The 15,522-nt window shown below is 41.7% G+C and overlaps 1 protein-coding gene across 1 annotated transcript; it reads left to right on the forward strand.

Annotated features, from left to right (window-relative positions):
* The first annotated feature begins 2,000 nt into the window (after positions 1-2,000).
* LOC132563568 (uncharacterized) lies at positions 2,001-7,365 on the forward strand. Its single transcript, XM_060228309.1, has 6 exons — positions 2,001-2,056; positions 2,594-2,652; positions 3,414-3,495; positions 5,387-5,523; positions 6,451-6,612; positions 6,926-7,365. The coding sequence occupies exons 1-6, from the start codon at positions 2,001-2,003 to the stop codon at positions 7,363-7,365; spliced, it is 936 nt and encodes a 311-aa protein (XP_060084292.1).
* Positions 7,366-15,522: the final 8,157 nt, after the last annotated feature.

A 15,522-nucleotide genomic window follows, 5' to 3' on the forward strand; every position in this document is an offset into this window, starting at 1 on the left:
ATTTACCGCAGCAACGTTAGTGGCATATTTACCTAGACCGAGAAGTCAACATGCCGCGCTGGTACAGAAACAAGTCTTCAAACCCCATACAAATGAGCTATAATTAAGGGCTGATCGCACGAGGGTGTCAAGTAGTTAAAATGTGTTGCAATTGATACGTTCCTTGTCCATGTGTCTGTGTAGTATGTGGTATTTTAACCCGTACAGTATACAATAGAATAGTATAGAATTATATGTCTTACTGTACTTACACAAGTGTTAAACAAAGCTTAACCAGACAGACTACAGTAGACTAGTATATAATGTTAAACAAAGCTTAACCAGACAGACTACAGTAGACTAGTATATAATGTTAAACAAAGCTTAACCAGACAGACTACAGTAACCAGACAGACTACAGTAGACTAGTATATAATATTAAACAACGCTTAACCAGACAGACTACAGTAGACTAGTATATAATGTTAAACAAAGCTTAACCAGACAGACTACAGTAGACTAGTATATAATGTTAAACCAAGCTTAACCAGACAGACTACAGTAGACTAGTATATAATGTTAAACCAAGCTTAACCAGACAGACTACAGTAGACTAGTATATAATGTTAAACAAAGCTTAACCAGACAGACTACAGTAGACTAGTATAGAATTTGGTGTCCTAGAGCCAAATATTTAATTAGAATGTATCATATAGCTCTTTAGTCAGTTTAGGGGTCGTCAATGTTATTTAGGCTAAAATTTTGAAACCTAAGAGGCGACTTAGGAAAATTTAAATTGACCGAAATAAATACCAAACGCTAGATGAAGAGCACTAGCCACATGATTAAATAAATTCGGTAATTTTCTTTCTGTGGAGTTTGTTAATTTTGCGGGGATCCTGCTTTAGATACGTTCATGGGCATTAAATCCGTGTTCTAGGGCATGCAACATATGTCCTCACCTGTTAATTTTGCGGGGGTCCTGCTTTAGTTACGTTCATGGGAATTAAATCCGTGTTCTAGGGCATGCAACATATGTCCTCACCTGTTAATTTTGCGGGGGTCCTGCTTTAGTTACGTTCATGGGGATTAAATCCGTGTTCTAGGGCATGCAACCTGTTAATTTCAAAAGTACGTCATGTACATAGGTATGATGTGAACGGTGTTATTATTCAAACGTAGTTAAACACGGCATGTAGGTCAACCAGCAGAGTGCGACTTAGAATTTACAAAATGTGTCTAAGAAGAATTATGACACCAGATTGATAATTTAGCCCTGTGAAAAGTGTGTTTAAGATATTTACCATCAAATTCAATCGTGACACTGTTTAAGATATTTAAGTATATTCTCCATCATTAGAAGAGAGGTATTTGTTGTACTATTAGATTTGACTTCTTTCCTCCAACGATTATGAGGTATGTGATAATACACAATTATCTGCTACGTATTCAACATTGTATTATCAATTAAATAAGTAGATTTTTCTCTTGGCTTCGGCATCTTTCAATGAAAACAAAGTTACTCGGGATTACGTATTAGGTGTAGTATACCATATTAACAATATACTCGGCTGTATTGTTCTCCACTGTAGGTGTGAGCTGGGTGAGGGAGTGGGTGTGACAACCACTGAAAAAAATTAACAGAATTTAAAACAACGCATACGTTAATTGTAGTTGATAAACTGTAGTGTTCCACTTGTGTATTACGGCCATGACATGGGCGTCACAAACGTCCTACCTGCGACACACCCTGTCCCGTTGATACGTAAACATGCCTTGTATCCAGGCTCCGTACAGGTCTATTACTACCCTATTAACATCAGAACGAATTAATTTGTCCAGTCCGTTAAGATTTCGATACGGTGTAGGGGTCAAGTTTCTCCTGGAGTTAGTGACACTGGAGCGTTCAGCGCGCTGACTTGGGAAGGACTCGAAAACAGAAATTTGACATGGCTAAAGTTATTCTCAACTGTAATTACTGAAAGTAAACAACGACAGGGTATTTTGTATCCATTGAAAAGATGGTTGTTCCACTTTTTTTACTTGGAGGAAAAAGGGCCATTGGAAAAGACCTGATGTAAGTAAAATCCATGGTATCACATTTGGTGTAAAACCCACAAATAAGTAAACGAGGATGCATCGTTAACCATGTTGCCCCTCTGGTAGGACCGTTTCTAATGTTTTTCCCCATTAAGTACGGGTTTATAAGACAAATCGTCAAAAAAGAGTCTTATATATCGTAAAAAAACAACTCGATAAGACGAACTCGATATCGCTGCTACAAGGATTAGTCTAGTGACTTTGAATAGCTATTCATGTAGGGGCAAATTGAGAAAACAAACATGCGATTCATCCTGAACAGCTATAATACTGTCGTGAACAGGTATTATATATAACACTTCGTGAAGAATCTTTGTAGATATGTTTTATTGGTTGTTTTTGCTATTTACACTTTTTGAAACCTAGAATATAAACCAGTTTGTGTGTAAGAGTGACGAATTTAGTAACCAGTAACCAATGATGTCTCGGGATTTTGTCACTCTGTTGACAAGCACCAATATGACGTAACAGGAATGATGTTCGTTACCATAGTGATGTGAAATGATTGTTTCAGATGTCCCAACAATGCCCTGGTGTTACTCGTGATGTTTTTCGTGCTGGAGACCAACACAGGTATTTAGTCCATTCTACCAACTGTGAAAAATGACATGTAATGTGTAAGCATTTGTTAGACTCCAGAAATTCATCCAGTATTAAGACCCATAAAGAAGCTCTCAGATCACTGCATTTCAAATTTAGAATACTAACGGTCATGACAGCTACCGCAAAGTTGCAATTAGTAGAGAAATGATTGTTCTGTCAGTCTTATATCATATAAATATAAGTATAAAAAGAAATACAAAGTTCAACATAACTGACGGTGTGCGTGTCGCACACATTTTGAATAAACTTAATACCAATGGAGAATAGATAGGCCCTTATGCTTCATCTGTAGGAGAAGTTTAAGTTTATTCAAAGATGCGCTCTTTATTACTCAGTACAAAACTATACAAGAGATGAAAAATATTACCATTTCTCTGATTTATGAAAAATTGTGATTGTCACCATGACAACCATATCAATAATGGAATTTTAAATGTAATGGATTTCGGGGCCAAAAAGGCCGAAACCACCGCAGTATTTTGATAATTAAAATGATCTGGAATTATGATAACAAAATCTACATTGCGAGTGAAACGGTTAAATAAGACGATAGTGTGTAATTGTTATATATTGGTGTTATACTACAACCAATACAATTACACACTATCGTCTTATTTAACGGATATAATGTACAGACTACCAGTTACTAGTGCTCAGCTGACAGTGTTGCTATATACAATATTGATAGACAGGTGTCTTGAAGGTCTTACCTTGTTATATATATATTACAGTTCACTGCCAGAACACGACACTGTCGGCCACAAGTACCGCGGCCTACTTCACGTCAGAGGGTTACCCGACCATGTACTCAAAGTAAGTACCGCGGCCTACTTCACGTCAGAGGGTTACCCGACCATGTACTCAAAGTAAGTACCGTGGCCTACTTCACGTCAGAGGGTTACCCGACCATGTACTCAAAGTAAGTACCGCGGCCTACTTCACGTCAGAGGGTTACCCGACCATGTACTCAAAGTAAGTACCGCGGCCTACTTCACGTCAGAGGGTTACCCGACCATGTACTCAAAGTAAGTACTGTAGTCTACTTCACGTCAGAGGGTTACCCGGCCATGTACTCAAAGTAAGTACCGTGGCCTACTTCACGTCAGAGGGTTACCCGACCATGCACTCAAAGTAAGTACCGCGGCCTACTTCACGTCAGAGGGTTACCCGACCATGTACTCAAAGTAAGTACCGTGGCCTACTTCACGTCAGAGGGTTACCCGACCATGTACTCAAAGTAAGTACTGTAGTCTACTTCACGTCAGAGGGTTACCCGGCCATGTACTCGAAGTAAGTACCGTGGCCTACTTCACGTCAGAGGGTTACCCGACCATGTACTCAAAGTAAGTACCGTGGCCTACTTCACGTCAGAGGGTTACCCGACCATGTACTCAAAGTAAGTACCGCGGCCTACTTCACGTCAGAGGGTTACCCGACCATGCACTCAAAGTAAGTACCGCGGCCTACTTCACGTCAGAGGGTTACCCGACCATGTACTCAAAGTAGTACTGTTTACTTCACGTCAGAGGGTTTGCCCTACTGATCGAATCCGTGGCCTACTTCAAATTAGGGTTACCCGAACATGTCAAAGTATGTTCTTGTACCGTGTACTTCACGTCAGAGGGTTGTTGTTCAAAGTAAGTACTGTAGTCTACTTCACGTCAGAGGGTTATTGCCATGTACTCAATAAAAATGGCCTACTTCACGTAGGGTTGCAAATGATACTCAAATAAGAGTTTTTACTTCACGAAAGAGGGTTAGACCATGTACTCAAAGTAAGTACCGTGGCCTACTTCACGTCAGAGGGTTACCCGAATACTCAAAGTAAGTACCGCGGCCACTTCACGTCAGAGGGTTACCCGTAAATGTACTCAAAGTAAGTACTGTAGTCTACTTCACGTCAGAGAGTTACTCGACCATGTACTTGAAGTAAATATTGTAGTCTACTTCACGCCAGAGGGTTACCCAACCATGTACTCAAAGTAAGTACCGTGGCCTACTTCACGTCAGAGGGTTACCTGACCATGTACTCAAAGTAAGTACCGCGGCCTACTTCACGTCAGAGGGTTACCCGACCATGTACTCAAAGTAAGTACCGTGGCCTACTTCACGTCAGAGGGTTACCCGACCACGTACTCAAAGTAAGTACAATGGTCTCTTTAATGTCAGAGAGTTACCCGACCACGTACTTGAAGTAAATATTGTAGTCTACTTCCCAAGTTACCAGGCTAGTCTGCATGTAGACATTTTATTGTTCATATTTTGCCCTAGTTTGATCGAATCCGTGTTCAAATTATGTTTCCGTGAACATGTCGATATGTTCTTGTACTAACGTGTAACGTTGTTGTTGTTCAAGGCACAAAGGTCAAAATGATATTGTTCAGTGTATAAAAATTACACTGTATTGCAAATGATAGAAATATTAGAGTTTTTAATCATGAAAAAGGAATAGTTAGACGTTGATGTTTCGGTTAAAATATACGAATCAAATAGTTAAGTTTGTAAAGACATGGAATACTGTTGTAAAAGTCATAGAAATAATATCGTTTAATTAAAATCCTAAGGGGTATCTTAAAAAACACTCGTCAGAATGTGAACTGTCGGTCCAGGTGTAGATCTCTATATTTCGGATAAGGAAAACATTCGTGTTGGTAGATAACAGATGTTTTTGTAATACTCACGATTGTTTTAATTTGTTTCACAGTAACGTGACGTACACCTGGTTACTGGAGTCAAGTGACGTTAACGAGGTGGTAAAGATTGAGGTAGTTGACTGTCAAATGGAATATATCAACGCCAAAGTACCCGTATGTCAGCTGGACATTCTAACTATATATGACGGTAGGTTATGTCGGAGGATCGCACAAGATCTATATGTAACCAGAATGTTCGAAAGTTTAAGTGTTAAATGAAATTCATGAGGTTGATGGAGATATCAATGTGACGTCTAAATGTTTAATGGGGAATTTGACGACGGTGTTTAATTAAGATCTCGGTGTGGTGCTAATGTATGAGGTTTTTAATTGGAAATTTGATAAAATTTAATATTTAATAAAGATCTCGATGTTGTGATAACGTTAAATATTTCAATATAGAATTTAATGACAGCGTTTAATAAAGATCTCGATTTTGTGATAACGTAAGATATTTCAATATAGAATTTGATGACGGCGTTTAATAAAGATCTCGTTGTGGTGATAACGTAAGAGGTTTTAATGGGAATTTGATGACGTCGTTTAAAGAAGATCCCGGTGTGGTGATAATGTAAGAGGTTTTAATGGGAATTTGATGACGTCGTTTAATGAAGATCCCGGTGTGGTGATAATGTAAGAGGTTTTAATGGGAATTTGATGACGTCGTTTAATGAAGATCCCGGTGTGGTGATAATGTAAGAGGTTTTAATGGGAATTTGATGACGTCGTTTAATGAAGATCCCGGTGTGGTGATAATGTAAGAGGTTTTAATGGGGAATCGGGTTTGATTTTGTGTGACTTATTTGGACAAGTAATAATACAAAATTGTTGAAAGGGAACTACGGAAATCTGGTTTCTTGGAAACCTCTGTATATCAGCGTTTAAGATAACACGTGATGCCATGTTATGTGTTGATTTTTGTGTTGTGAATTTTTTAATCACTGAAGTTCAATTTGGTTGTACAATTATATCCGTATTGCGGTAGACATGGATATATATCATAGATATAGACGTGATTTAAGAGTAATCCTCTTCTTTAACATAAATCAGTAGGGATTCTAACTTTCCCTATTAGGTGCCTACGAGAATGCCACACAGCTTTACTCCTCGTGTTGTATGACGTCAGTGCCAGCCATGAATAGTTCAGGCACGTTCCTCCTCGTCAAGTTTTCTACCGATTCCACTGTGGTAGCTCGTGGTTTCCGTATCAAGTACTACAACAGTGCAGCCCCAGACGGTAAGATCTTAAACACGGTGTCCAAAGTAAGATTTCGTCAATCAAGCGGTCATACTCAACAAGGTGTCAAATGTACAACGATGTGTCAAAGTCAGCTATTCTCTCTTACACGATCAAATACAGATATAGTCTAAAAATTGTTCATTTTTTAGCTATTAGTCAAGGCGACAAAACATATTCAAAGACTTTGAAATGCTCTCATTTTACATGACTTCCATATTTTTAAAAGCACAAACACTTAACCATGACTAAAGTTTTAATTAAGTAAAAATCAAAAATCGTTTTGATATTCGTCCTTGGCCTTTCACTTTAGAATCGTCTGTCGCTGCAGCCAGCGGACTTTTCATCGCTGTTGGAATTGTCGTGGTGCTAGTCATCGGTGGCGCTTTTATCAGCGCATATTTCATTTACAAGTTTAAATGTCAAGATGGGACTAAGGTCCGGATTAACCCTCAGGGTGAGGAGGGACAGCCTCGCTGTGAGGAAGAACAAGGAGTAAACAATCCAGCCTTATCAGGAGAGTACGAGAAACGCCCTCTGGAAGGCCCCGAGAGGTCGGCACCACCTCCAAAAGCGTGGACAGAAGAGGGAGGTATGGAGGACCCTGAATTGGAAAATACGGAGAGGAATGTGTTTGCCAAAGGCACGTTTCCGGAATCCGTTTTGAAGCCAAACGCTTTACCGCCTCTCACAAACGTAACCTTATCATCGACTAGTGGCGCCCCCCATAGAAGCCTAAGTCCAGTTGGATAAACATGGATCGTCTCGAGCACTTGTGTCCCTTCACTAGTTTCATGTATTTATGGAAAATGTCCTTTAGTGTAGGCAGTTCTTTGTAAATAAAGAGTGAATTTTTAATGTATGTTGTATTATAGTTTTGTTGCTGATCGCCCGATAATTCACTTAATAGATTAGGCAATCCAAACATAATTATGTAATAACATGATCGGTAAAATAACTAAAGTGGCAGAAAAGTGGAACAAATCACGCCAGTTCTCAATACAAAGTCTGGGGAAATTACAAGGAACGTAAAATTTATTTCGGTCTGTAACATCAGTCAGTCGGACAAGAAATGTAAATGTGTATTTGTATTTCCAATAAGTGAGTGGGAGGGATTGGAGGAGGGTATGCCGTGTACATTAAACTGACACATCAGGATAACCAATCCATGCTTTAATATTCCTGGTCACAATCTATGAAAACAACAGCCTAACAAGTCCAAACCATCATATATCAGGTCATATTCACTAACACAAGATAACCAGTCCATATCATCCTGTCACATTATATTGACGTATCAGGTTTCCAGGTCATACTGTACTGACAACAGACTAACCAGTCCTTACTGTCACCTTCCAGGTCATACTGTACTGACAACAGACTAACCAGTCCTTACTGTCACCTTCCAGGTCATACTGTACAGACAACAGACTAACCAGTCCTTACTGTCACCTTCCAGGTCATACTGTACTGAAAACAGACTAACCAGTCCTTACTGTCACCTTCCAGGTCATACTGTACTGAAAACAGACTAACCAGTCCTTACTGTCACCTTCCAGGTCATACTGTACAGACAGACTAACCAGTCCTTACTGTCACCTTCCAGGTCATACTGTACAGACAGACTAACCAGTACTTACTGTCACCTTCCAAGTCATACTATACTGACAACAGACTAACCAGTCCTTACTATCACCTTCCAGGTCATACTGTACAGACATACTAACCAGTCCTTACTGTCACCTTCCAGGTCATACTGTACTGACAACAGACTAACCAGTACTTACTGTCACCTTCCCGGTCATACTGTACCGACAACAGACTAACCAGTCCTTATCATCACCTTCCAGGTCATACTGTACTGACAACAGACTAACCAGTCCTTACTGTCACCTTCCAGGTCATACTGTACTGACAACAGACTAACCAGTCCTTACTGTCACCTTCCAGGTCATACTGTACAGACAACAGACTAACCAGTCCTTACTGTCACCTTCCAGGTCATACTGTACAGACAACAGACTAACCAGTCCTTATCATCACCTTCCAGGTCATACTGTACTGACAACAGACTAACCAGTCCTCACTGTCACCTTCCAGGTCATACTGTACTGACAACATACTCCAGGTCACCTTCCAGGTCATACTGTACAGACAACAGACTAATCAGTCCTTACTGTCACCTTCCAGGTCATACTGTACAGACAACAGACTAACCATTCCTTATCATCACCTTCCAGGTCATACTGTACTGACAACAGACTAACCAGTCCTTACTGTCACCTTCCAGGTCATACTGTACTGACAACATACTAACCAGTCCTTACTGTCACCTTCCAGGTCATACTGTACAGACAACAGACTAATCAGTCCTTACTGTCACCTTCCAGGTCATACTGTACAGACAACAGACTAACCATTCCTTATCATCACCTTCCAGGTCATACTGTACTGACAACAGACTAACCAGTCCTTACTGTCACCTTCCAGGTCATACTGTACTGACAACATACTAATCAGTCCTTACTGTCACCTTCCAGGTCATACTGTACAGACAACAGACTAATCAGTCCTTACTGTCACCTTCCAGGTCATACTGTACAGACAACAGACTAACCATTCCTTATCATCACCTTCCAGGTCATACTGTACTGACAACAGACTAACCAGTCCTTACTGTCACCTTCCAGGTCATACTGTACTGACAACATACTAACCAGTCCTTACTGTCACCTTCCAGGTCATACTGTACAGACAACAGACTAATCAGTCCTTACTGTCACCTTCCAGGTCATACTGTACAGACAACAGACTAACCATTCCTTATCATCACCTTCCCGGTCATACTGTACCGACAACAGACTAACCAGTCCTTATCATCACCTTCCAGGTCATACTGTACTGACAACAGACTAACCAGTCCTTACTGTCACCTTCCACATACTAATCAGTCATCACCTTGTCATACTGTACAGACAACAGACTAACCAGTCCTTACTGTCACCTTCCAGGTCATACTGTACCGACAACAGACTAACCAGTCCTTATCATCACCTTCCAGGTCATACTGTACTGACAACAGACTAACCAGTCCTTACTGTCACCTTCCAGGTCATACTGTACTGACAACATACTAATCAGTCCTTATCATCACCTTCCAGGTCATACTGTACAGACAACAGACTAATCAGTCCTTACTGTCACCTTCCAGGTCATACTGTACAGACAACAGACTAACCATTCCTTATCATCACCTTCCAGGTCATACTGTACTGACAACAGACTAACCAGTCCTTACTGTCACCTTCCAGGTCATACTGTACTGACAACATACTAACCAGTCCTTACTGTCACCTTCCAGGTCATACTGTACAGACAACAGACTAATCAGTCCTTACTGTCACCTTCCAGGTCATACTGTACAGACAACAGACTAACCATTCCTTATCATCACCTTCCAGGTCATACTGTACTGACAACAGACTAACCAGTCCTCACTGTCACCTTCCAGGTCATACTGTACTGACAACATACTAATCAGTCCTTATCATCACCTTCCAGGTCATACTGTACAGACAACAGACTAATCAGTCCTTACTGTCACCTTCCAGGTCATACTGTACAGACAACAGACTAACCAGTCCTTATCATCACCTTCCAGGTCATACTGTACTGACAACAGACTAACCAGTCCTTACTGTCACCTTCCAGGTCATACTGTACTGACAACATACTAACCAGTCCTTACTGTCACCTTCCAGGTCATACTGTACAGACAACAGACTAATCAGTCCTTACTGTCACCTTCCAGGTCATACTGTACAGACAACAGACTAACCATTCCTTATCATCACCTTCCAGGTCATACTGTACTGACAACAGACTAACCAGTCCTTACTGTCACCTTCCAGGTCATACTGTACTGAAAACAGACTAACCAGTCCTTACTGTCACCTTCCAGGTCATACTGTACAGACAGACTAACCAGTACTTACTGTCACCTTCCAGGTCATACTATACTGACAACAGACTAACCAGTCCTTACTGTCACCTTCCAGGTCATACTGTACTGACAACATACTAATCAGTCCTTACTGTCACCTTCCAGGTCATACTGTACAGACAACAGACTAATCAGTCCTTACTGTCACCTTCCCGGTCATACTGTACCGACAACAGACTAACCAGTCCTTATCATCACCTTCCAGGTCATACTGTACTGACAACAGACTAACCAGTCCTTACTGTCACCTTCCAGGTCATACTGTACTGACAACATACTAACCAGTCCTTACTGTCACCTTCCAGGTCATACTGTACAGACAACAGACTAATCAGTCCTTACTGTCACCTTCCAGGTCATACTGTACAGACAACAGACTAACCATTCCTTATCATCACCTTCCAGGTCATACTGTACTGACAACAGACTAACCAGTCCTTACTGTCACCTTCCAGGTCATACTGTACTGAAAACAGACTAACCAGTCCTTACTGTCACCTTCCAGGTCATACTGTACAGACAGACTAACCAGTACTTACTGTCACCTTCCAGGTCATACTATACTGACAACAGACTAACCAGTCCTTACTGTCACCTTCCAGGTCATACTGTACTGACAACAGACTAACCAGTCCTTACTGTCACCTTCCAGGTCATACTGTACAGACAACAGACTAATCAGTCCATACTGTCACCTTCCCGGTCATACTGTACCGACAACAGACTAACCAGTCCTTATCATCACCTTCCAGGTCATACTGTACTGACAACAGACTAACCAGTCCTTACTGTCACCTTCCAGGTCATACTGTACAGACAACAGACTAATCAGTCCATACTGTCACCTTCCAGGTCATACTGTACAGACAACAGACTAATCAGTCCTTACTGTCACCTTCCAGGTCATACTGTAAAGACAACAGACTAATCAGTCCTTACTGTCACCTTCCAGGTCATACTGTACAGACAACAGACTAATCAGTCCTTACTGTCACCTTCCAGGTCATACTGTACAGACAACAGACTAACCATTCCTTATCATCACCTTCCAGGTCATACTGTACTGACAACAGACTAACCAGTCCTTACTGTCACCTTCCAGGTCATACTGTACTGACAACAGACTAACCAGTCCTTACTGTCACCTTCCAGGTCATACTGTACTGACAACAGACTAACCAGTCCTTACTGTCACCTTCCAGGTCATACTGTACAGACAACAGACTAACCAGTCCTTACTGTCACCTTCCAGGTCATACTGTACTGAAAACAGACTAACCAGTCCTTACTGTCACCTTCCAGGTCATACTGTACTGACAACAGACTAACCAGTCCTTACTGTCACCTTCCAGGTCATACTGTACTGACAACAGACTAACCAGTCCTTACTGTCACCTTCCAGGTCATACTGTACAGACAACAGACTAATCAGTCCTTACTGTCACCTTCCAGGTCATACTGTACAGACAACAGACTAACCAGTCCTTATCATCACCTTCCAGGTCATACTGTACTGACAACAGACTAACCAGTCCTTACTGTCACCTTCCAGGTCATACTGTACTGACAACATACTAATCAGTCCTTATCATCACCTTCCAGGTCATACTGTACAGACAACAGACTAATCAGTCCTTACTGTCACCTTCCAGGTCATACTGTACAGACAACAGACTAACCATTCCTTATCATCACCTTCCAGGTCATACTGTACTGACAACAGACTAACCAGTCCTTACTGTCACCTTCCAGGTCATACTGTACTGACAACATACTAACCAGTCCTTACTGTCACCTTCCAGGTCATACTGTACAGACAACAGACTAATCACTGTCACCTTGTCATACTGTACAGACAACAGACTAACCATTCCTTATCATCACCTTCCAGGTCATACTGTACTGACAACAGACTAACCAGTCCTTACTGTCACCTTCCAGGTCATACTGTACTGAAAACAGACTAACCAGTCCTTACTGTCACCTTCCAGGTCATACTGTACAGACAGACTAACCAGTACTTACTGTCACCTTCCAGGTCATACTATACTGACAACAGACTAACCAGTCCTTACTGTCATCTTCCAGGTCATACTGTACTGACAACAGACTAACCAGTCCTTACTGTCACCTTCCAGGTCATACTGTACAGACAACAGACTAACCAGTCCTTACCGTCATCTTCCAGGTCATACTGTACCGACAACAGACTAACCAGTCCTTATCATCACCTTCCAGGTCATACTGTACTGACAACAGACTAACCAGTCCTTACTGTCACCTTCCAGGTCATACTGTACTGACAACATACTAACCAGTCCTTACTGTCACCTTCCAGGTCATACTGTACAGACAACAGACTAATCAGTCCTTACTGTCACCTTCCAGGTCATACTGTACAGACAACAGACTAACCATTCCTTATCATCACCTTCCAGGTCATACTGTACTGACAACAGACTAACCAGTCCTTACTGTCACCTTCCAGGTCATACTGTACTGAAAACAGACTAACCAGTCCTTACTGTCACCTTCCAGGTCATACTGTACAGACAGACTGTACAGACAACAGACTAACCAGTCCTTACTGTCACCTTCCAGGTCATACTGTACTGACAACAGACTAACCAGTCCTTACTGTCACCTTCCAGGTCATACTGTACAGACAACAGACTAATCAGTCCATACTGTCACATTCCCGGTCATACTGTACCGACAACAGACTAACCCTTATCATCACCTTCCAGGTCCTTATCATCACCTTCCAGGTCATACTGTACTGACAACAGACTAACCAGTCCTTACTGTCACCTTCCTCATCCAGACAACAGTCATACTGTCACCTTCCAGGTCATAACAGACTAATCAGTCCACTGTCACCTTCCAGGTCATACTGTAAAGACACAGACTAATCAGTCCTTACTGTCACCTTCCAGGTCATACTGTACAGACAACAGACTAATCAGTCCTTACTGTCACCTTCCAGGTCATACTGTACAGACAACAGACTAACCATTCCTTATCATCACCTTCCAGGTCATACTGTACTGACAACAGACTAACCAGTCCTTACTGTCACCTTCCAGGTCATACTGTACTGACAACATACTAACCAGTCCTTACTGTCACCTTCCAGGTCATACTGTACAGACAACAGACTAATCAGTCCTTACTGTCACCTTCCAGGTCATACTGTACAGACAACAGACTAACCATTCCTTATCATCACCTTCCAGGTCATACTGTACTGACAACAGACTAACCAGTCCTTACTGTCACCTTCCAGGTCATACTGTACTGAAAACAGACTAACCAGTCCTTACTGTCACCTTCCAGGTCATACTGTACAGACAGACTAACCAGTACTTACTGTCACCTTCCAGGTCATACTATACTGACAACAGACTAACCAGTCCTTACTGTCATCTTCCAGGTCATACTGTACTGACAACAGACTAACCAGTCCTTACTGTCACCTTCCAGGTCATACTGTACAGACAACAGACTAATCAGTCCATACTGTCACCTTCCCGGTCATACTGTACCGACAACAGACTAACCAGTCCTTATCATCACCTTCCAGGTCATACTGTACTGACAACAGACTAACCAGTCCTTACTGTCACCTTCCAGGTCATACTGTACAGACAACAGACTAATCAGTCCTTACTGTCACCTTCCAGGTCATACTGTACAGACAACAGACTAACCAGTCCTTACTGTCACCTTCCAGGTCATACTGTACAGACAACAGACTAATCAGTCCTTACTGTCACCTTCCAGGTCATACTGTAAAGACAACAGACTAACCATTCCTTATCATCACCTTCCAGGTCATACTGTACTGACAACAGACTAACCAGTCCTTACTGTCACCTTCCAGGTCATACTGTAAGACAACAGACTAACCAGTCCTTACTGTCACCTTCCAGGTCATACTGTACTGAAAACAGACTAACCAGTCCTTACTGTCACCTTCCAGGTCATACTGTACAGACAGACTAACCAGTACTTACTGTCACCTTCCAGGTCATACTGTACAGACAACAGACTAACCAGTCCTTACTGTCACCTTCCAGGTCATACTATACTGACAACAGACTAACCAGTCCTTACTGTCATCTTCCAGGACATACTGTACTGACAACAGACTAACCAGTCCTTACTGTCACCTTCCCGGTCATACTGTACTGACAACATACTAACCAGTCCTTACTGTCACCTTCCAGGTCATACTGTACAGACAACAGACTAATCAGTCCATACTGTCACCTTCCTGGTCATACTGTACCGACAACAGACTAACCAGTCCTTATCATCACCTTCCAGGTCATACTGTACTGACAACAGACTAACCAGTCCTTACTGTCACCTTCCAGGTCATACTGTACAGACAACAGACTAATCAGTCCTTACTGTCACCTTTCAGGTCATACTGTACAGACAACAGACTAACCAGTCCTTACTGTCACCGTCCAGGTCATACCGTACAGACAACAGACTAACCAGTCCTGTCACCTTCCAGGTCATACTGTACTGACAACAGACTAACCAGTCCTGTCACCTTCCAGGTCATACTGTACTGACAACAGACAAACCAGTCCTGTCACCTTCCAGGTCATACTGTACAGACAACAGACTAACTGTCCTGTCACTTTCCCGGCCATACTTTACATATCATGAGCTATTTGTACATGCCAAGTAAGAGGAATGTGAGATGTGTAGGTCTGGATTAATTGGAAGTCATTCAAAACTTACCGGTGAGATGATTACTGGACTTTGAGGCATTTTAGGGTTGGATGCTGACACCAGAGGAGAAGTATTTAACTTTCAGTCATTAATGTTTAACTGATGAGAGAAAAAAAAGGGGATATGGTTCGGGCATCTCCAAAATTTATAACATAAAC

This window comes from Ylistrum balloti, unplaced genomic scaffold (genome assembly GCF_031769215.1).
Source record: "Ylistrum balloti isolate Yb309-2 unplaced genomic scaffold, AGI_CSIRO_Ybal_v1 Utg371770, whole genome shotgun sequence".
In the NCBI taxonomy this organism is placed as follows: Eukaryota; Metazoa; Mollusca; class Bivalvia; order Pectinida; family Pectinidae; genus Ylistrum; species Ylistrum balloti.